General features: G+C 41.2%; 1 protein-coding gene across 10 annotated transcripts in view; it reads left to right on the top strand.

Annotated features, from left to right (window-relative positions):
• The window catches only part of MCTP2 (multiple C2 and transmembrane domain containing 2), a 128,487-nt gene that overhangs the window by 34,852 nt on the left and 70,933 nt on the right, over positions 1–22,702 (top strand). For 9 of the 10 annotated variants that reach the window (XM_009635062.2, XM_035890606.1, XM_035890607.1 and 6 more), the window contains 6 exons: positions 2,307–2,449; positions 3,230–3,306; positions 4,395–4,506; positions 6,127–6,162; positions 14,667–14,831; positions 16,676–16,806. In XM_009635062.2, the coding sequence (XP_009633357.2) occupies positions 2,307–2,449; positions 3,230–3,306; positions 4,395–4,506; positions 6,127–6,162; positions 14,667–14,831; positions 16,676–16,806 (664 nt within the window). Of the gene's footprint in view, positions 1–2,306; positions 2,450–3,229; positions 3,307–4,394; positions 4,507–6,126; positions 6,163–14,666; positions 14,832–16,675; positions 16,807–22,702 lie in introns of those variants that run through there. The other variant, XM_035890614.1, reaches the window with a different exon arrangement.

The raw sequence follows: 22,702 nt of genomic DNA, 5'->3' as shown, positions 1-22,702 counted from the left end.
TATTGAACTTGCTGGCTGTTTGCTTTCTCTGTCTCCTCTTTTTCTCTCTTCAGACTTTGCCCTCATTCCTGGGTTTTCTGTGCCAAAAGCAGATGAGTTATGGCCATGGACCACCTGCCTCCATCGCCCTCTTCATGCTTTCAGCAGTTGCTTTCCTTGTCTTGGCCAGTTGCTATTTCATACACAGAATAGGATGTGGACATTATTATTACCATTACTGTTATTTTTAATAATGCAGCTTGCTCCTTCTTATCCTGTAAATAAAAGCCAGGGGTTTTTTTGGTTTTGTTTTTTTTTTTTTTTTTTTTCTTTTTAAAGGAGCTGAAAGAAACTAACACCAAAGAGCACAATGCTGTTATTTCTTAACTTCTGCATTCTCTCATGGCTACTGCCCACATTGTGGGGCTATGGTTTACCCGTGTGTTCCCACTCGTTGTGGAACGTGTGCTGGTTTTAAGCTGTACGTTTTATATAAGAGTATGATCATAGTTCTGAGAAGTATTCTAGAGAAAGGTCTAGTCCTAACCCATTGAAAACAATGAGAAGCTGCCCTCTGACTTCCCTGGCTTTGGATCAGGCCCTTGTTATTATTCTCTCCTCAAGGAGAAGGAAAAGAAACTGCTTTTTAAGTTTGCAGCATTTTCCACAAAAAGGGATTGATTTCAACAATTACTACTTAGGAAAAGGATCAGCTGCAAGGTAGTATTTGAAAACCAGCTGATATTTTCCTTCTGTGAATGAAACACCCTTTATGTGCACAATTGGCCAGGACTCTACAACTCTTCCCTTTTGAAATGAATACAGAATAAAAGCTTTCTGTAATTCTTAAAAATAAGTCTGTATGTCCCAGGAGTACAGTTCTTCACAGTACTACGTCATTCCAAATAGATACTAACACATAGCTTTTTTCTGGGGGGGGGGGTCTAAGCCTGTCTTCACGGAACACTGATCAGAGCTTTGGGTGTTTAAATACGGATTTTTCACATTCTCACTGTTTCACCAAATTACTGACAAGATTGAGTATTGGTCTTATGCTGGGCTGTCTTGAAGAGCCATGCGTTCACCGGCCAGTATCTCAGTGGGAACCAGGGAGGACAGGTTCAGATTATTTCTGAATATAAAGTCTGGCGTAGGAGTTGGCCTTTTCCTGCCGGCAGCCCACACTGCAGGCTGGGGGGCGGCCAGAACCATCGTATTAGCTGCTGTTCTTCTAGTGAAAGCGAGCTGTTAGGAGGGAAGTTTAATTCCAAATATAAAGTATAATACAGACAATATTGCGTGACAGATGAACGGCACCTGGGATCAGTTAATTGTATCTGGTGCTACACTTCAGTTTTATTCTTTCCCTTATTTGCAGCTTGTGAGGGGTTTTTTTGGTGTGGTTTTTTTTTTTTTTGCAGTCTGTATGCATTGCTAAATCAACCACCCAGTTAAATCCTTCATGTACCTCTTTCCCCCTTTTGTATGGTGTCCTGTATGGTGGTTGGTGTTAGTGCAGATGCCACTGCTTTAATAACAATAAAAAGTTGATTCCCTCTTCTGTTTTCCTTTGACAGCTGCAAGTCTTTCTATTGCTGCCGAGTGGCATGAGCCTCATGCTCTGTCCATGGACATCTGCTCCATAAAAATATGGGACATCATTGCCATGGCAAATTGTGCCACTTGCATTAAAAAATGTGTTACCTGAATATTGTTTGTTGTCTTTACGGAGTCTGTCCTGTGTGAGGTTTTTATCCTGAGCTGGTGAATAATGTCAGTATTTTTTCACTGAAACTTGAAATTTGGTTTTAAGTAAATTGGCAAGTGACAGCAGTAATGAAATCCTGACGGGTATTTTAGCTATTGTTACTGGTTTCCTTGGAGCTTCTATCCAAGTTACGATGCTTTTGAGTTTTGGTCTTTTTATATATTTGTAGTCACAGGATTGCATTTTTCTCTCTTCCACTGTCTGTGTTGTTAGTTGGCCTGTAAACAGTCCTTCATCCCTGCTTCTATTTGCTCTCTTCCCAAACTAAAATGTTAACTAAGTTACTAAAGAATAATTAACGTTCTTTAAGAATAATACAGCAGAGATCAAGCAAACCATGAAGAATTTTTGCTGCCTGCTTTCAAACAACTTTCTGGTTCTGTTCTATAGGTTTCCTGTACAAACTAGCAATTTTTATATGGGTAATTAAGTATATGCAGGTATATATAAAATAAGTCATTACCATTTATTATTGTTGTTTATTGTTTTATGAAAATATAATTCAAGGTTGTGGGGTTATGTGGGTGCGTGCTAATCTGTTTTTTATTAATTGTCACAGGTACAAGTGACCCGTATGTGAAGTTTAAACTGAATGGGAAAACTCTCTACAAAAGTAAGGTAGTCTACAAGAACCTCAACCCAGTTTGGGATGAAACTGTTGTGCTGCCTGTACAGAGCCTTGATCAAAAGCTCTGGATCAAAGTAAGTTTTGGTTTTAGATTTTTGAGAACTTCTAGCAATTATTTTCAACTTTAGAAATGTATTGATTTTTAGGCACTGAAGCAGTGTAACATAAAACACAATCCGGTTTAAGAGTTTCAGCAATTTCAAATTAAAATGCACATATGTCTTTTCCAGATTTTACTCGCATGTTTTGCTTTCCGTCTGCAAAAACCCAAGTTAAAATAAAACTCCTTGACTGGATATGTTTAAAGCTATGGAGCTAAATTCTGCTTGCTCTTACCGTGCTTGTGCAAACTCAGTGAAACCAATAGCGGTTTCATAAGCACGTTTTAAGAGTGTAATTTGGCTGGGTTGAACAGAATTATTACCTGGGATGCAGCCGTGACAAGTAGTAAAGCCTTTTCTCATTATGAGTAACGTTACAGTTACCAGAACTGCAAGCTACCAGTTGCGAGCGCTAATTGCTAAAACATCTGTAGCCAGAAGTACCTGATTTTTGTGCAGCGTTTCATTATGCTATCGCGCAGAGCATAAAGGAACAGGCACAATCCATAGCAGCACACATGTCTCTGTTTACATAATATTAAGAAGATACTTGCAAAATGCTGTTTAAATATTTAGTTAAAAAAACAAATTGAAGTACCGAGATAGAAAATTATCCCTGAATTATATCAAAGCTTTGATCTTTCAAATATGAAATTGAACTGAAAGGGCTTAAAATATCTGCTCTTTTATCGGCCAGGATAATTCTGGCTTATGATGTGAAAATAATAAATATTTATTTTATTTTGCTACCAGGTGTATGATCGAGATTTAACCTCTTCAGACTTCATGGGGTCGGCATTTGTAGCACTCACTGAACTTGAACTCAATAGGTAATACATGTGTTTAATTAAAGGTTGTTAAGGCAGCTTAATTGAGAAACATAGAAAAATAATTAAATGCTTGTGCTCTAGCTTGGATTTTGTCTACTCATGAAAACCTATTTTGATAGAAGAGCAGGGAGCACATTTTAAAAAAAAAAAAAAAGAAATCACCTGAGATTCTAGAAATAAGAATAAGAGTTTCTATGTGCAGCATTGTTTAGGGAGAGCTACACCAGAATAATTTATGGAGGTGGAAGAAGAAAGGGGGGAGAAGGTTGAGACCCCTTCTTAGCCCTGCGTAGTGCGGGGTGCCTTTTTCTGTGTATAATTGGGCCGGGGAGCGGTTTGCCTGGCTGGCTGTGAGCGCCCCGTTTCCAGCCTCCCCCCGCAGCCATCCATCCCCGCGGCAGCTCATCTGGCCCTGATTTAGTGCGGAGGCAAGCGCTGCGCCTTTTGTCTGCTGCTGCTTGGTCTCAATGTGGAGCTGGAAGCCAGGAATTCAAGTCTTAGTTCGCTCTTTTATACTCCCTCGTGGTGCGACTTTTTTTCTTGGAGAAAATGAGTTCTCCCTGTGTGGGTATATTATAGCTCCCGTGACTGTTGTATCTGAATTTCTAGAAATGTTAATGAATTTATCCGTGAGATAGTGCCACCAGGTAAATACCAGCATTCCCATTTTCAGAGAGGGAACTGAGTCATGGAGGGAGACAAAACGCAGGCAGATACAAGGCAGAATGAGTATCTTTGGAGTTGAATCCCAGCCATTAATGTTAGAAAATTCACCTAGATGAGTTTCCCTGTCACTCTTCTTCCCTGTGAACTAGAGGTAGTAGTAACTTAATTTGGTGTGTATCTGCATGTGGAGAGTTATGAGTATTAAGCAATGTTATATAAACACTATGCTGTGTTATTAAAAGGGGGTGTGTGTGTGTGTATTTTGTCAGAACGAAGGAGGAACCCTCCAGATTTCCTCTTTTAACATTTAAGCTCAATATTGGGAATTTCAGGCAAGAAGCTGAAATTTGCACAGCTCAGAGTGACCTTTAATAATGAACTCAACTGGAGTCAATAAATGCACGTCTTTTTTTTGCTTGTAGAACTATTGAACAGGTTTTAAAACTGGAAGATCCCAACAGTTTAGAAGATGACATGGGAGTGATTGTTTTAAACTTGAGTCTAGCAGTCAAGCAAGAAGACTTCAAGAGAAATGTAAGTGGCTTAGGAAATCAAATTTATAGCTGGAATGTGTAGTGGGGGGGGGAAAGAGCTGGCCTAATCTGATTTACTTGGAAACGCCACCTTTATTTTCATCCTCCAAGATTCAATACTGAAATCGAGAGAGATCATAACTTTAAAATGCCACCTATTTAACTGGGTAAAAGTTGCTTAGACATCTGTCGCTGGATGGTTCTGTCTCGTGGCTGTGACGTGCGCTGTGGCAGAGCTCTCTGTGTGTCAGGGGTGTGGTGTCCGTCACTGCAGCGTGCACGTCGCTGAAGTGCATGTACGAACCGTACCTGCTGACGTGCCTATTCCACAGCATACTATTTTTCTCATTTCCAACTAGTTTAGCACTTTAGAAAACCCCAATTATTATTTTTTCTTTTTTTTCTCATGACAATGAAAAAATAGATCTCTGAAATCTAAAGGCAGAGATTTGATGTTACAACTTTAACTGCACCAGTCCTGCGGTGGAGCACGCAGGCTGAGAGGAAGAGATTGCTTGTAAAAATCCTGGCTATATAGTCTAGTATGAAAGTTGCTGTTTACAGCACGTTATTGAATTATAGGTATGGAATTCCAGTCTGAATGGGATTATTTATAGAAACGTAAATGTTTCAAGGGGTTGGAAAGCAAAATAAGAAAAAGCTAATGTGGGGTGTCTGCCGTTCATTATTTATTTTTCAAATAATTGCTTTTTTGAGAATTGTAAAATCTCAATTACTATTAAGATAACTGTAGAGTTATTTCTGCCTCAATATGTGATTATTTAAAAGCTTAGTGACAACATTCAGAACACTGTTGCTGTATTTATATATCTATATTATGAGATGGCTTTGATCTGGGATATGAATTCCCCCTCTTAGCTTGTACAGGAGAGTGTTGTTTCCACACATGTCACTGGATTGCAGGAAGGGGTGAAGTGAAGACATAAAGTTACTTTAGCAAAAAAGCAGTTCATCCAAAAGAACCTCAGGAATTCTGGGACTTTTAAGAAGGTATGGGCTAAAGTGGACCTAGCCAGTGAGGCGGAAAATACATTGGTTTAAAGTAACAGCTTTTGGTACTCCTGGGTGCTTAGTTAACATTCAGAGTGCAGATGATAGAAGAGTTGGTGCACACTGTAATTTTTTTTAAAGGCGATGTTTTAAGCCCTCATATTTCAAATGCAAATTGCTCAGCCATTTCCAGTGGAATCAGAACAGTGAAATGGCTCTGTCCACATTAGCACTTAATAGCAAGATGATTTTTTTTTTTTTCTTTTTAAATTAGCTTACTGTAGAACCAGATGGCACCAAAAGTATAAGCCATGTTTCTTACTAATGGCTCTGGGTCCCTCCACTTTTTCTTCTTGATTACTCTTTTTTTATTTCCTCTTTTTTTGGTGCAATGCAGGTATTTTGAGTTTGTTGATTGTTATATTCCATGAAGGAGGGGAGATAGATGAATGCAGTCGTAGATCCAGCCCCCTACTTAGTAATAAGCTTTTCTAACACATTTGACAAGCTGGTGTTTGAATTATTTTACTAAACACTTTCTCCATTTTACTCCTCCTCTCTTTCCTCTCTCTGGGTTCTCTTTGGTACAATGGTGGGGACCCATGAATAGCGATGGTCAAGTCGGAAGAAGCGAACTTCATCCAAGGTAATCCATATTTTTTTTCTCTTAAAAAAAAAAAAAAAGTCTCCTCCCAAAATCTGTGCCCTCCTCTGAAACAAAGGGTAAACCCTGAAGTGTCGATGCAACCTGTTGTAATGTGGTGGCTGTGATACCCTTCGCTTTTTTGATTTTTCTTCAATGTGATGAGAAATAGCTGCTGTTTTCTTGTAGGTGCTATGGTAGCGTCTAGTGGTAAGCGAGAGTAAGACCCCATTCAGCAGGGAGTTGTAGAAGGAGAGAAAAAACTGTCTGTACTAAGTAAATGGGTGTAAATTCAACCAAAAAAAAGTAGTTGTGGAGGATTTTAGTTGCTTCAGGATACCCGAAAGGTGGCCAGTAGTTCAACTGGAGTTGAACATGGGTCCCCTGGATCCCAGTCTAATTGATTGGGTCACCTCTCACCACAGGAGGAATTTTGTGAGGCAATACTTCTTCTGGTTGTTCCTGTGGGTTTTGAAATTCCTTATGTTCCTGGGATGGAGACCGAGCAGGCAGTTCTCATTACCAGCAACGTAACGGGATTTCCAAGATTTGTGTGTTGCTATGTATCTACATAACTTGCTTTCCTCGGTCGTCTGTAGTATCCCTGCAGGCTTCCATTACTTTTATATTCCTCTTCTGTCCCATTCTTGCATGAGATTTTAACTTTTTCAGGAAACAGACTGTGGCTTTTTGTTTGTTCTGTAAAGCTTTAATTTGCTATTGAGTAAATAACAATGATATAGAAACTGCAGGCCCCAGTACCCAGCTTGAGAATTATACAGTCTAACTTTCTGAAAAGCAGAATTTGGCTCTTATGAGAACACATATGCATCTTGATATTTTCCCTATATAACTATTGGTTTGTGCCTAAATAAATTGAATAATTAACCTCCTCTTGTTTTATTCATTACAACTGTGACGTGCAATGTAGAGGAGCCAATCCTCTCAGGTATTGTGCCAGCAAGCATATTTTTGTCAATAGAAGAAGTGCAAAGTACAGCCCTTGGAGCTGGACGGCAGCTTGGCGAGCCCTGGTTCCAGGGATAACGCAGCCCTTCCTGCAGCGCTCGGCACGGAGAGCCGCCAGGCATCCCTGAATGCCGTATGACAGAAAGTGATGGAATAATTGAAGAGCTCAGCATTTTAGTTTTTAACTAAAGCTTTGGAAATTACTGTGCCCTCACTCAATCAGTGTAGCTTGATCCCCCTTTTTCTCACGCATGCACACACAGCTGTCTCTTGACGCTGGTTGGCTTTGGGTCCTGGGAAAGGGAGCCAGGTTTTCACACTCTGGTCCTTTTTGTCCAGAATAGCCAAACTTCTGTCTTGGTTGCTGTCACTGGATTTTTTTTTTTTTTGGTTGTACCCTATATCCCATTGCATTTTGAATAATTTTTTTACATACAGATTTTTGGACTGTTAGCTTTAAGACATAGTGGCAGATCATTCAGTTCTCAAGACTCTGGCCTTGTGCCTTAGCATCTTTTAAAACAAAATTAAGAGATGCTGTAGCATGGTACTGAGTTAGAACTGAAAGTATTGTTTAAAAGAGGAGGCAAAAAAAAAAAAAAGGAGAGCTGCAACCCTGTGCTCTATTCTGTTCCAGTCACTAGAGGGTAGGAGAGCTTCAGTTCTTCCTAGGGAAGACACAGTTCATGCTCCAGTGTGATCTCTAAAGAAAAGCTCTGTGACCATCCAAAGGCAGTAAAAATATTTCCCAGCATGCGCTGGAAAAATCTGACAAAGCAGTATTTCCTAGTTTATTGATTCTGCTACTGCACTAAAACACTAGTACTGTACATCAATAACCATCTTTAGTTAGGAAACTCTGGTCTGTGGAAGCAGTACTAGCAGTTTGTGGCAGAACATAAAGGCTAGAAAGAAAAATTGCATGCACGGGGAGTATAGGTGTCTGGGGAAGGCACAAGAGGTTATGGAAGAATAGCCAGAGAGTATGATGGGGTAGAAAACAATGTTGCTGGACGAGATAAAGAAACGGGAATAAGGGGGGGCGGGGAAATGGAGAGAGCTCTGTAACAGATACACAAACTTGTCTCTTTTGGCTACCGAGCTGACTCTAGTTGGTTGTTGCAGGAGAAAAAGGCCATATACTTTCCATTTGAGCAGCTGAACTGAGAAAGAACTAAATTTAATCTCTGTGGGTTTAGGTAAATAAAAGTTTTCTACTGAAATGGTTTTCTTGGGTTTTTTGCACCGAACTATAGCTGACCTGTGTTGTAATATTTAGCTTTTCTTCTACAAATACAAAGAAAATTACTTATTTCAAGGAAGGACAAAATGAATATAACTTTCACAGCTTTTTAAAAAATTTGTATCACCTATATGAAAGAAATCTGGTTATACTCTAATTTGACCATTTTATGTTACGTTAGTGCAGATTTGGCACATCAGCGTCCTAAATGGGTCATGTCACATCAGTCACTGGATTCTTGCTGGCTTCCCAAATTCACCCCAAACGGTTAGTACCCCTGTTGATGGCATTAATGGCTGATGCAGCCCCATGTCAGACCGGCGAAAGGGGTTCACGTGGGTGGTTGTGGATACTGTGCACTCCTTCATGTGTGTTCTCTGAGCTTGCTTGCTTTTTGAGGAAAAAGCTACATTTCAGGTAACAAGGAAAACAGCAGCAGTACAAGATCTCCAGTCTATGGTTGTCTCACAGTCATTACAGATAGTGTGCCGGAAGGATTTCAGCAACTGAATATTGTCTTTTAAATCATTTTGGTGCAAGAAGTGTTGAACTGGATGATTTAGCTATCTGTTGATTACACAGTATATATTTTTCACTGCTGCTCAAAGGGAATCATCACACATTTGGGCGGGCTCCCAAGATATGGGCAGCACATCCAGATCCCTTATTTTTTATGGGAGCTGAGAACAGCATTGTCCTCAGTGGGAACTGCCTCCAAGAGCACAGCTTTCTTCTTTTTCTCATGGAGGGTAGCATTGCAAAGGGAAGAGGATACCATTAGGTAGTATTAATATATGCTCTCGTATCTGTGTATTGGCGAGCTCTCCCCTCTTTTCTGTTTTTCTTTCTGGGCCTGTCTGGGGTGCAGAGGGAGTTGGTAGCTGTCTCTGCTGGAGCCCAACAAGCTGATGCTCAGTAGCCTTGTTTGTCCCGGGTGGCTTGAGTCTCACCCTGAGTGCCCTGCGTGCTATTTCCAGCATTTGTACAGCTGACTAACCTTTAAGTGTTGAACATCTATGAATCAGATAAGCAGGTTTGCTTGGGGTGGATTGACCCGCAGCAGTTCAGTCCTGAAACAAAAGCGACGCAATTGCCACCTTGATAGCCTAAGCTGATTGAATAAATTGGCTGAAAGGCTGACCGGACCTGAATGCTCCTCAGCGTCTCATCACAGGGGAAAATCCCTTGCTCGCCTTTTTTTTTTTTTTTTTTTTTTTTTTTTTTCCTTTCTGCGTGGGCTGTTAGGTTTAATTTTTGCCTGCCTCATTGTATTTGGCTTTCTCCCACAATACCCCGTGGGCAGTGGCGTGCTCTGAGCGTTCTGCGGAGCGGAGGGGCTCGCTCGCCACAGGGTCACGCGTCGTGACGGCAATCTCCTGTCGGTTCACTTGCCTTTCTCGCTGCCCTCTCCTCTTTCCCAGGGGGAGACTGCCTCTGCAAAATGGTTTCCCTGCCTAATGAGGAGAGGTCCAAAGAGTCTTCCTATTTGCGTGTTGTTGTTTTCTCAAATGGCAAATTACGTGGCCCAGTTTCGATGTTGACCTCTTCACAGGGATTGCAGCAGGCTTTCTGTTGTCCTGTCTCATCCTTTTAAATGAAAGATGTGAGAGATGGGTTCGCTTCACACTTGGCCACCTCGCCGTGTCATTTAAATGTACAATTTTTCTGCATCTCTTTATTGCTTCAAAAACAAGTTTGAACTTGGGGCATGTATGCGTGTGTCAGGAAAAGAGACAGATGTGAAAGCAGCCGTGATGCACCAGAGGGGATTCGCTGGGTGCCTATAGAGGGAGATTAGATACAAATGGTGTTAGCGGGGAGACTCAAGTTCCCAAAGGATTTTGTGAAGCTGGGTCAACGAGCCAGTTCTTTCCCCTCCAAAGCTCTGGCATTCTTGCTTGTCTCCTGTATGTGCCTCTGTGAAGGCAGAATGTGGCCCACCTGATCGTTCTTGTCCAGCTTTCTTCTTTAAAACAGAGCCAGAAAGTGACAAAAAATTGAAAGCTGGTGTGCAAAGCTTTTATATTCATTTTGAAACCAGAAACCAGATTCTGAAAATGGTATTGTGAGCACTGATTTTTAATTTTTCTGTTCAGAGATGTGGGATTTTTTCAGGGGAAATGTTCTTTCTAAGCAGCAGGGAGAAGAACCATCTTCTTTTCCTCACGTGGCAGGGTCCTGCTCTATGACCGGGCCGTACTCCTGCTTCAGAAGAGATTATTCATTACTTACCTGATGTTACACAATCCCTAAACCTGCAGTAAACATGGGCTCTTAGACTTTTGAACGACCTAGTTTATTTTTTTAAGAGTAAAACTTTCTGGATATTCTTGTGCTATTATCTTTCTGTCTAGCTTGTTTGAGGGATGGTTTTTGTTCAAGTTGTCCATTTTACAGAAGGGAACTACCATAAAGGTGACCTTTATGGTATCACTGGTTATTTGCACCCAGAGCCCAGCCAAAATCAGGGCTCTTTCTGGAGACAACCCCTCAAATTCTGGTCTCAAGGCTATGCTGATTTCAGAAGTAAGGGGGGGGCGGACAGGAAGGAACAAGTAAATTTGTCCAATGTCTTGTGCTCGGGACATGTGCCAACTTCTATCATAAAGCATATGTTTCCTAATTTCCAGCCCTATAGCCTGATCCTAGCTTCGGCCAACTCTTCTGTACCTCTGCAAGGCACCTTTACTTTGGTCTGGGACTTAGCCAGAGTGTGAGCTGGCTGACTGCAGAGAGTTTACAGGAAAATATAGCAGGATTGGGCCGAAGGACCTGGCATCCAGTCTGGGAGCACAGCTGGAAAGAGCTCGAGTTGAGCAGCAGGAGGAGCTGAAGTACCCAAGTGTGGAGGCGTCTGTAGCCTGGGAGGTAACAGGGAAAGGGAAGAGCTGCAAAGACAAAACCACTTTAAAATTGTTACTGATTTAAGCAGCTATGTCCTCCTTTTCTGGCCAGTGCAGAGAGGGGCTTTGACTTTTCTGGTGTCTCATTGTGAAGGCAGGTTAGTGTAAGTGTTTGGGGTGGGGTTTTTTCAGTGCTTGTTTTGCCCCTGAGCAGCTTTGTTGGACTGATGAGTGCACTTCTCTGTGCTCTGCTCTGTAATAGTTTTGCCAACTCAGAGGGAGGCCGTGAAGTTTAATCAATTAACTCTGTGTAAATCAGTTTGAAATGAGTAGGTGCAGAGTATCAGAGAGGAGGTAAGACTTTTAAAATAAATAATGCAATAGCATTTTCTTGTCACTGGGGAGGCATTTTCCGTAGTGCAGACTTCCCCAGACAACACTAAAGTTGACTCATTGATGGTCCAGGCCTGTGGGTCTACCACACATCTGGGTTTCCCCAGACATGCTTCCTTCCAGAAACTGAGTGGAATCTGAGACACCGCCTGTTTGGCTGGGATTTCCATCAGGGTGGTCAGAGGAACAGCCTGCCAAGTACGCAAGGAGGCTGGAGAGGTGGCCACAGAGCCTGCACAGAGCAGGTCTTTGGTGCGTGCGTAGACAATACAAGGTGCAGGAGACATGCCAGACCTGCTGAGCACACACTGTGGGAGCGACCTGGGCACGTCCAGGAAATCCAAAACATTCCTAATGTGACGGGCTGTCTTGTAGGGGCGTGAGGCAAGCAGCCATCCCCGGGCTCCATGCTGCTCCATTTGGAGAGAGGCTGGTGGTGGTGGCAGCACGGGACTGGGGGAGGTAGGAAGCAGACTGCAGTCATCAAGCCTGTGTTGAGGTGCTGCAGATCAGCACCGTGCCCTAAACCAGTTGCAAACATCTTGGCTTCTCTATCCGCTGTGGTGCTCTAAAGTGGTGCTAGATCTCGTCCAGAAAGTAGCCAGGTCCTGCTAGCTGGAGACCGACATACCCCTCTTCTCAGATGAGCACAGAGTGCTTCTGCAGCCGTGCAGCCACCCAGAAAGGGGGTGCACAAGGCCATTTGCTAGGGGCCACCTGTTTTGGAAGGTTAGAGCTGATGCATTGCAATGTGCTCTGATAATATCAAGCTGCAGGTGCTGATTTTTCCCGGTACTGCATGGAATCTGGGCTGGTTTGGGTACCTCCCAACAGTCCTTTGAACTGTGAAGTCAGTGGCTAAAAGGGTGGTGTTATGTATGCTCCAGAATTTGAGTAGGAAGACCCCTAATGCTGAGTGACTCCCTAAAATTCTGGTCTTGTTAAAAAATGAAGAGAATCCAAATGTGATTTGAAAGTTGAGTGATAACGACTGTCTTTCGTGTTCAGCCTGGAAGCTTTGCAGAGAACTGGATGCTTTGTTTTTAAAAGAAATTGTAATGTGGATAATAAACTTTGTCCGGGTTTGGGTGGGGTTTTTTTGTGTGTGTGTGAACTAACATAAAATACCTCTTCCTTCTCTGAGGAAGAAGTGGGGTGGGGAGGGAAAATCCTTGGTCCTAAAGCAGCAAGTACATCACATCAAACATGACTATGTTAAATACTAAAATGTTCAAAGTACAACTGAGATAGATAAAGGCTTTGATGGGAAGTGGATATTTCCCAGGGACATTACAAGCAATAATCCAGATGTTATGGTGTAATGCAACGAGTGTCCATGGATAGATGGGGAGCTCAAGCCAAGCAGCGCCTGCTGTAGGCCTTAGCCCTCCACTCCCATGCTGTTACGCCATATGGAAGCAATCTCCAGGCCCCTTTAATAGCCAGCTTTGGATTCCATTTTCACAGGGCTCATAGAGCTAAGTGGAGCTGTTTTATGGACAAGTTAGATAGAAGCCTTTCCAAGATAAACATCCAATTCGAAATTAGGACATACCAAGCTGCAAAATTATTTTAGGGCATATTTCATGGAAGCACTGCCATTTTTCTAAGGCGATTGCCAGACTGTAGAATGCCCTTTGATCCCTTGTGGACATTACTCCCTTTTTTATAAAAAGGATTTTGAAATAGTTCAGTGTTTAGGGAGGAATATATCTGCCGGGACTTTGAAGTATGTCCATGGGAACAGTCATGCTTTAGCTTTTTGGCCTAAAAGACGAACTTTAAAAAAAAAAAAAAAAAAAAAAAAAAAAGAAATTACATTGCAGCTGGATTTATGAATCAAAATCTCGTTTTCTTTTTAAAGGTAGGAATTTTTAATCAGTGTGCCAGGAAAGCCAAACGGGGTGTTTAAATAGAAGTATATTAATATGCTTGTGGGATTCAGAGTTGGGTATTTTAACCAGTAAAAAGCAAGTAAAAAATTTGTGAGTTCACCACCCATGATTTAAGAATTTTGTTGCTGGGTAATTGATCCATAAAAAGTAATCTTCAGACATCAGGTGCTTTTGCAATCGTTTTATTTAGCAACAACATTTCTTACTTGCTTTTAAAGCTAACACGTCCTGTTTTAAAGTGACTTGTGAAATCTTCTCCTCCGTCTTGCTCCCACCTGTATATGACATGATTGAAGCTCCGAAGTGTGGCGAGTTAAAAGTTGCTTCACGAAGATAAAATATGGGGGGATTTTTACTGCAAGAAGAAAAGTATAGCCTTGAGTTTTAATGTTTCCAGCTCACTCCCCGCAAATAAAGGCCTATTTAATCATCCTCTGTCCAATAAAATATTGCCAGTTAGCAAACTGTTAGCGCAGCCATGCTATGTAGGATGAAGCTGCGAAGGTAACAAATGCGGCTACCAGGTAACCATAACTCCAGATAAAGAGCCCGGTGGTGTCAGTGTTTTTTCAGCAGGCATCAGTATTTTTGATTCGTGAGCTCGGTTTCTGGAAGCCGGAGCTGCAAAGGCAGCGGGCGAAGAGCTAAGGTGGATGATGGGTGGTTGAGTGATTGAGGAGGTGGAAGATGTGTGCTCAGCCTTTCACCTGGCCGTAGACTTTATGATTGTGGGCTGTCTCCCCAGAAAGGACAGACCCGCATTTTATGGATGTAGCTGGAGACATTTAAGAGCTTACTTTAGTTTCTCCCCTCTTCCACCTCTCCTCCCTGTCACTCTCCTGTGTTTTTCCCTGAGCCAAGGTAACAGATTGCTCTCAACACTCAAGGTCTGCTCTTGGCGAAGCTCAGCCGGGTCATCTGAAGTCGACTTCTCCAGTGGTTTAAGCTAACCCTGCTGATTTTGCTCTGATGCCGAGCATCATCCCTACACAGGGCCAGCTGTAGTACAGTACAGACAGAAAATCCATAGCATCTTTCTGCCCTCCATTCCCTCCTTACTCCTAGGGGGTCGTGGCACCTCTCTCACTTCTGGTGCTTTCACAGCACTCAGTCTGAGCATGAAAATGTGGGTTTGGGTGCATAAATGTTTCATTGCTTTTTCAGTCGAGTTTCATGCGGAGCGTGCGACTTTCCGACTCTTTGCGCAAGAACCAGCTGTGGAACGGGCTGGTCACCATCACGCTCTTGGAGGGGAAGAACATCCCCGGAGGGGGCTTGGCAGAGGTTTTTATTCTCCTCAAACTGGGAGATCAAAGATACAAGAGTAAGGTAAGTATTGAGGATTTCCTTAAGTTTGCTGGATCCAATAAGGTACCTGGTGTTTCTTTTACCGGAGTTGCTAACTCAGATGGAACTATTCTTAAATCTCTTTTATATAAGTGAGATCAAAACCAGGAGACCAGATCAGGGACGTTAACATTTTACTAATATGTTTTACGTGCCAATATAGAAACAGGAAGTTAGGAATATTGTGTGTATCTGGTTTTGTGCATTTAGCATACTCATCATATTGATGGATGTTTGACATTAATATGAAATGAAATAAAGCTACATGCATCACACATGTGTTTTGTTCTCTGCCAATACAGAAGTCAGGTTTGCAATGTTAGGTATGCTGGAAAAGCAGACCTGAAATGGTTCCCAGTGCAGGGGAATTGTTTGTTGGTTTTTTTTTTTTAAGCACCTTTTTTGGAAAATATGTTGCTTATAGCAGAACCATCCATCTCCCCCAAATACACATAATATTCTATGGGCTTGATTTGAATTTTTATTCTTCTAGGCTGTGTTTACTCATATCCAGTACTGTTTAATGGGAATCTAAGAAAGGAATGGGGTTCCCAAAGATATACGTTTAATCTCCAAAGTCTAATAAGTAGAGGGCCTATAATTATAATAATATTCTATTGAGAAAGAAAGAGTTCTGCATGCCATGAACTGGAAATGCAGAGGAGGGAGGAGGAGGAAACAAACAACCCCCCTCCTGTACAAAAGGTACAGAGCAAGTTCACGGAACATAACGTTCAGATGTAGGCACATCTGAAACCTGCACTCTGTCTCCCACATCAGACCTCAAACCAAGGTCATGATACAATGTTTTTATTTAGGAAAGCAGCTTTGAAAAATAACAAATGGGTTAGTTATTTTAGAATAAATATACGTTATTGCTGTTAAGATCCCTTTTTATGTTTCTCTTTAATGGTCTGTGTCATGAATCTGCAAGACTGCACTGTTTGCAGTCACAGAAAATTAAAAAGTTTAAAATGGGGAGTCAAGTACAACATCATCTGCAGTGAGATAATTGCTTAGTATTTCTGTCTGGGGTCCAGCAAAAGTTGGGGACTGCTGCCTTTACACCCTAATAAGACTTCAGATTGGCAGTAATTCATGTTCTTTCCTGGAGTTGATCCAGCTTACGAAGTATGATCTCTTATGGTCTAGAAAAGTGGACAAGGTGGAAAAAATCTCAGTCATGGTCCAGCTAATCCTATCTCCTGTTCTCTCAGTGGCCACGCTGATATTGATGGTGGGTAGTGTGGTGTGATATGAATTGCAAGTGATTTAAATCCCAGTCCGGTGAATACTCAGAGTAACCTGAACACATGAACAAATTTCACTAAACTCAGAGGGACAATTTACAGATATCAAATTAACTGGATGTTAATAATGTCAAGGCTGCTCCTTCCTTGCCTATATCTTAACACAGAAGGGTAAAAAATACTGGTTTGAATTCCTGAATTCATTCAAACCTGTTTTCAGGTGATTGTCCTCTATAGGTTTATTCTTGATTTCTTCCAGTGTGTGAGTGAGGTTGAATGATGACTGTGGTCCGCTGAAAGTGGAGCTGGTGGATCCATCTTGCATTTTAGAATTTCTCCAGCCATTCATTCATGTCAGACTTGTGTATTTTTTGTTATTGGGAGAGAGGAAAGAGATTTTTTTTTTTTAAGAAAGATAAGGCTCTGCATGATGGGCTGGGGAGCTTTGGTTGGAATGACTTTAGTACTTGATGCCCTAACATCTGGCCTTGTTCTTGTAGAAAAATTGATATGTGCTTTACTGTGGAAATAAGTACCATTTAAGAAAAGTAAATATTATAACTGCATGTTTTCTAGACACTGTGTAAGAGTGCAAATCCTCAGTGGAGGGAACGGTTTGATTTTCACTACTTCTCTGACAGGAAGGATATGTTGGACATTGAGGTCTGGAGAAAGGATAACAAAAAGCATGAGGAGCTTTTGGGAACGTAAGTTGTGGGGGTTTTTTTGGGGGGGAGGTGGGGTAAGTACAAAGATAATATGATTTTTATTATTATTTTTTAAATTGATCAATTTATTTTCCTTACCAGCATCATACTGTATGCTTGTCTCCTTATACCAGTCATGTCCAAATATGGCTGTGTAAGGGTATGTTTATTAAAACCTATTACTGATTAACCACGACCTGGATGTGGAGACATCCAAGCTGACTCAATGCATGTAAAATCCAAAATACCATAGGAGCTCAGTGACAGCAATTTCTGGGATAGCCAGTGCCAGCACAAAGGCAGTATTTGTCTGCGTTTGCATGGTGATATCCAGGCCCCTCGTGCTCTGCAGGGCTGATTTGCAGCTTCAGGCTAGCGGCAGCTCAGGGATCTTTGTGCTCCTTTTGAGAGTGGCACTGGTGTCCCTTTTTGCTGTTTGCGCCTTGCTGGTGTGTTCTTGTAGCCTTGTTTACATACGGGTCCTGTTACCTGGGTTTGCTTTATTTGGGTAAGCTCTTCCCCATTGCCACAAAGGACTGATCTCTGTGGGTTTGGTTCCCCACGCTATTGCAGAAGCTCATGTTGGTTTTGAAGCATCGTTGTCAGGGGCAGCCTCACAGGTGATTTACCCATCTCCTGACTGATACCGGATTTTGTCCCACTGCATTATGCCATTATAGCTTCAAATTCTCAAGTAATGATCTTATGCCACATTAGCAGATGAGACTTTCCTGAACCTTTTATTTTAATTTCTTAATGAGAACAGAATATGGTTCCTACTCTTACGTCCTCCTCTTTCCTCTCCACTAACTCCTTATTTTGTACGGTATTGGTACACTCTTGGTTTCCTAGTAGTAACCATATCTTTCCTTCTGTTGCCTCCTCCCATCTTTTAGCTTGCAGTGCTGTCCCATCTCCCCAAACTGCATCTGCACAGTTGGCTCCATGCAGCAGCTCCAAGAACCACTTAATTTACCAAAGCCCCTCTTTGGATGTCCGTGCTTATCTGCTTGCAGGATCAGTGCCACAACCTCTAAATTCTTAGGGGCAGGGATCCTGTCTGCAGTTGTTTGCCATTCTCACCTGGCGAGCGTTTCACAACTTGCTGACTAAATAACAGTAACTCATAAGAACATTCTCTTTAAGCATTCAAATATTTTGAAACTATTCACTGAAAAGAACAATGCCCTTTGGCTCTACAAATGTTTGTGGTTTTGCAGAGCAGGAAATGTTTTCTGGCTGAATGCTATTGCTCATCACATGGAGAAGTGGCTGAAGATGAATCTGTTCCTTCCATTCTCACAGTTACTTTTATTACTTCTGATATTCTGTTTAGAGTTGGGAAATGTAGCAGTGTTTGCAGCTTGCCTCTGGTCAGTCTCCCTGATACTGGAGCAATTCTTCTTTCAGTTTTTCCCCCCACACTTTTTTTTTTCCCCCCTACTGGTTTCTGGCAGGTGGTGTTCAGTGTGGAAAAAAATTATCAGCAAAATGCTTATTCTATTATTAAAGACTTCAGCACTGGGAAAGCCCACATGTGTTAGTTACCTTCAAGTTATTTTTGCTGTCCATGTGGAGAGAAAATATTGCTGTTGTTGCCTTAAGCACAGCAAATTCTCTGTAGCATCAAAACAGGAAAAAATTATACTAGATTTTAAAGAGCGATTGCGAGAATAGGTAAACACCAAGTGCATAATAACAAGCCTTGTTTGTACAGTGTAGAAACTTTTGACACCCAATAAATAATATTTTATGAAGGGTTCAAGTGCAGTCTAATCTGGAAAAGGATTCTGTAGACAAAACAGCATTATGAGGTGCCATGATTATTGTCTCCATGAATTCCGAGTTGAGTTTTGAGATTTCTGGATTTCACAACATCATTGTAAGAAGGATGTGTTAGTAAAATGTTGGTGGGTTATATTCGGTCATTACATACAGCAGTACAACCCAACTGCCCTCAAATAATTCGCGTGGTTTTAAGGAAAAGGCAAAATTTGCTGGATCTTAATTAATAATTTTGTGGTCAATTTGTGGACAGAGTTAGGATACATTATGCTCCCTCAGGGCCATGTAGGTTAAACTGTGTTGGTTAGACACTTAAAAAGAAAAAAAAAAATATATATATATATATATAATATTTAAATGAAGTTGAGGAGATGCACAAGGGGGAGTCACGTCTGATAATCCAGACTGCTGAACTTTTGTGGAATAAAGACTTCTCTTAATTCCTTTAGATCTAGGATTTCATGTAGGATGGATGCCTTAAGCCCCTGGAACGTGGCTCTTCTCCCAGGCATAATTTGGTTTCAAGGTAAAATATTGTTCTTGAAATAGGACCTGAAGTGTCTGTGGAGACTATGGAACATGTAGAATAAGAAATGCGTTGGAGCTCTGGTACTAAACACTAACACCTGGGACCTTTGTCTGCCTCTGAATTAGTGAAGAAACAGTTGGTGTGATTTCGTGTCACCCTTCTCCTACCACGGGATGAACCCTCACTGTCAGTGCACATCCCAAGCTAAATTATTGCATTCAGCCTACCTGCGTTCTCCTTAGATTTTCAACTGGACCCAGTTTCTCTTCCTAGCTTAAAACACTGCAGCGTAGGGTGATTCAGCTGCCAGGGTTGAACACTGAGGGGTGGCTGTGTTTTGGTGCTGGATGAAATAATCCCTCTATTTAGTCTGCACAGAACTGTTAGTAACATTTACTGAGTGCTTTTTGTGTCCTTTGGGATAGGAGGCATGCTATAAACAGGAGAGGATGTTAATGTATATTAATAAACAAAGGTGTTAACGTGTGCAGAATTTGTCCAGGCAGAGTTAAATTGTTTATGCCAAGCTGTTAGAGAGTGTTTCTGCATTAAGGGCTATGTTTTGAAAAAGAGATGCTGCAAAATGTTGGGGTTTTTTTCTTCGCATATTTACCTCAAGAAAGAGGTTTTACAAAAACTGCTAGACTTAAGACCATGAGCTATGAGTTTGGAGTGCATCCAATATCTTTATGATGAATGCCTTCAGGAAACAAGAAACAATCTTAATTTTAAAGGCCATGCTGTTGGGATGGAGCAGTAAAATCTACGATGTCTGCGTCCAAACCTTTCATTTAAATTTTACCAAGCTATAGGAAGAATCAGACAACCAAAACTTGCCTGTAGAATAAGTCAGAATGAGACCTTATTAATTGTCTCCCTGACACCTGCAGCATCTGAAATTCCTTTCCAACTAATAATCATAGATGCATCTTACTGTATTCTGTGATAATTATCCTGATCTCTTCTGTGAAGGGCTTTCAAGAATTCTGCAGGGGAAAAAATAGTAGTGTTTTGCGCAGATTTTTTCATATGTATTTACATATATTTAAGGATACTTACTCATCATAATTTGATGAACTGTGGATTGAGTAATAAAGCACAACTCCATAATTACTGGTAAAAGACTAAGCCCAGCACCTCTTAGTGAAACTTTAACATTTGATTCCCTAATAAAGTGAAACAAATAATTTACCTCCAAATTTCCTGTGCAGTGTTCTCAGGTAATATTTCTCTGCAAAATGAATAAAAAAGGGAAAAAAAAAAAAAGTTTGGCAGCTAAAGATGAGGGCTGTAAGTCAAAAGAACGGTCTTAAGTGAAAACTAAAGCTGTGGTGTAATCTTCTACCAGACTAGAAGTCAATATAGAAGTGTAGACCTAAATATTGACCAGGAGGAGGAGGAAAGCTTTTAATCAGTTGTGGTTAAAAAAAAAAAAAAGTGATACATTTGTGTGCACAATGCACTCTTAATTTACAGAACTGTGTCCCCTATGGTTCATGCATACAGCCATGTGTGTGAAAGATTATACCTGAATTTAATATGTAATGTAGCAAGAGACGACAACAAGCAGAGCTATCCTATTCCGAGATGGGATTAGTATGTTGGTAATTTAACTGAGGAGATCACTTATATCACCTAAATTACAAATAGTCTGAGAGTTTTGCCCTTTGTGTTCAGATCAGGCAACTTTTGAGCAAAAAGTGGATTGCCTCCATTAGTTTTATACTGTGCCCATCGCCACAGTCTTTTACAGATAATTATTTCACAGGAAAGTAGTAATAAGGTCTTGCAGATAGAAAGCTGAGAAAGAAGGAAAGGCAACAGTTTCTGTTTCAGGAGGATGGGGGAAGTAGTTTGGAAATCATTAGGCTTGTTTTAATAGTGTAGAAGTGTTTGTGTGGAAACTGCTGAATTTATACAGTAAATTGAATGTCTAATTGTTTTACCAAGCTGCATTCTTTGCAGTCTGATCAATTATGTTGTATAACCTAAATGAAACAGATTGTCTTTTTTTTTTTTTCTTAAGCCTTTTGCCATTTGCAAGTGCAAATGTGGATTTTCTTTTCAGTTCCTCAAAAGAAAATACAGAGGCATACCATCACCTTGAGTGAACACAGATGTTTTAAGGAAGTTCGTTTGCACGGAAATCAGACATGATTTGAGGAAAAAATGCTTATACTCCACCTCCCGCTGTTTTCCCCTCCACATGTGCATCACTCCTACCCCCACACCCTTATACCAAATCTTTTCTTTGACCTTTAGCTAATCAAATTCTTTTAATAAGAGAAACAATTCCAATTTGCCAAAACAAGCTAGAATTATATTTAACTTTGCCTTTGAGATATGAGGGATTTCGGAGGTTATCTATTGGTGGGGGATGCACTGTTGTCCGAATGAGTTGTCTTTTTCTCTCTTACGCCATGGAAAGTTCTTAACATAAAAAAGCAAAAGCATCTTTTCCCAGTTGTGGACTGTGTTGAGTGGGCGGCGTATGAAATGCTGATGTGGGAGAGGCGGTCTGTATTGTCAGTTGAACCACAGACCAGCTGGGTGACCCTGAGTTTTCCCCTGTCCTTGCTCCAGTGTCTTCATCTCTAAAAAAACCCAAACACTAAAAAAACAAAAACACCCCCACCCCCCCAAAAAAAGAAGATAAAGGTATATTCCCCCTTATGCACTGACATCTGAAGTATCAGTAAAACTGCTGCAGTCTGAGAAGCAACTGTGTTAATGCATCCAAGGTGATGTTAACCTCTAGTGTGGAAGTGATAAGGTCTTTTTCTCAAATGCTTGCCTTTTTTGTTGTTGTTTTGTTTTCCTTTCTGCTGTATCTTCTCTTGTCATATCTTTCTGAAGAGTCTAGGCATAGCAATGAGCTTTAAATGCAACCTCTCACGCTTGGAAATCGTGTTGAGAGGCAGCCTACACGCCAAACAGTGCCGGTACTCTTCCTAGTTTATTTTCTTTCTCTTTCTAAGCACTTGAAAGCAGTTAATAAGAGTAAACTTGCAACCTGTTGTATGTTCAGTGCGGTGAATAGCAAAGAGCACACTTCAGGCAAAGGCATCCCCATTGATTCTGATCAGAAGAAGCTTACACAAAGAGCTGTGTTTTAATACATGGAGCTACTGGATGACTTGCAAACTCATCAGAGCAATGACTTTTACTTCATAACATAGTTTGTTGGGTTTTCAGGCTGAAATGTTTTGGGATTTTTTTTTTTTTTCCACCCCCCTTAGCATTTGCAGAAAATAGGCTGTTAAGAAGCGGAAAGCATGCAATTTATAGCAGATGGGTATAAACCGCTCCAGCTCTACTACTGGAATGGGATCAATCAGGAACAGTACATGCACCATTTACCCAGAAGAAACCCACCTGGGGGAACCCTGTGGAATTTTAGCCTATTAAGACAACACCTTAACAAGTTTAGTTTAAATAAAAACTTGTCGGCAGGCATTAAGCGGAGCGAAAGCTCTCGCTCTCCATCCATCCGCTTGCTGTCCCTTTGAGAAATGTGATTCCCCTTCCACTGTGGCAACAAAGCTTCTCCTTCCTTAATTTCCACCCCCCCGACCCCCCCCC

Source organism: Egretta garzetta, unplaced genomic scaffold (genome assembly GCF_000687185.1).
Source record: "Egretta garzetta isolate BGI_Z169 unplaced genomic scaffold, ASM68718v1 scaffold322, whole genome shotgun sequence".
In the NCBI taxonomy this organism is placed as follows: Eukaryota; Metazoa; Chordata; class Aves; order Pelecaniformes; family Ardeidae; genus Egretta; species Egretta garzetta.
The sequence above is the reverse complement of the archived record's forward strand: the minus strand, read 5'-3'. Positions and strand labels throughout refer to the sequence as shown.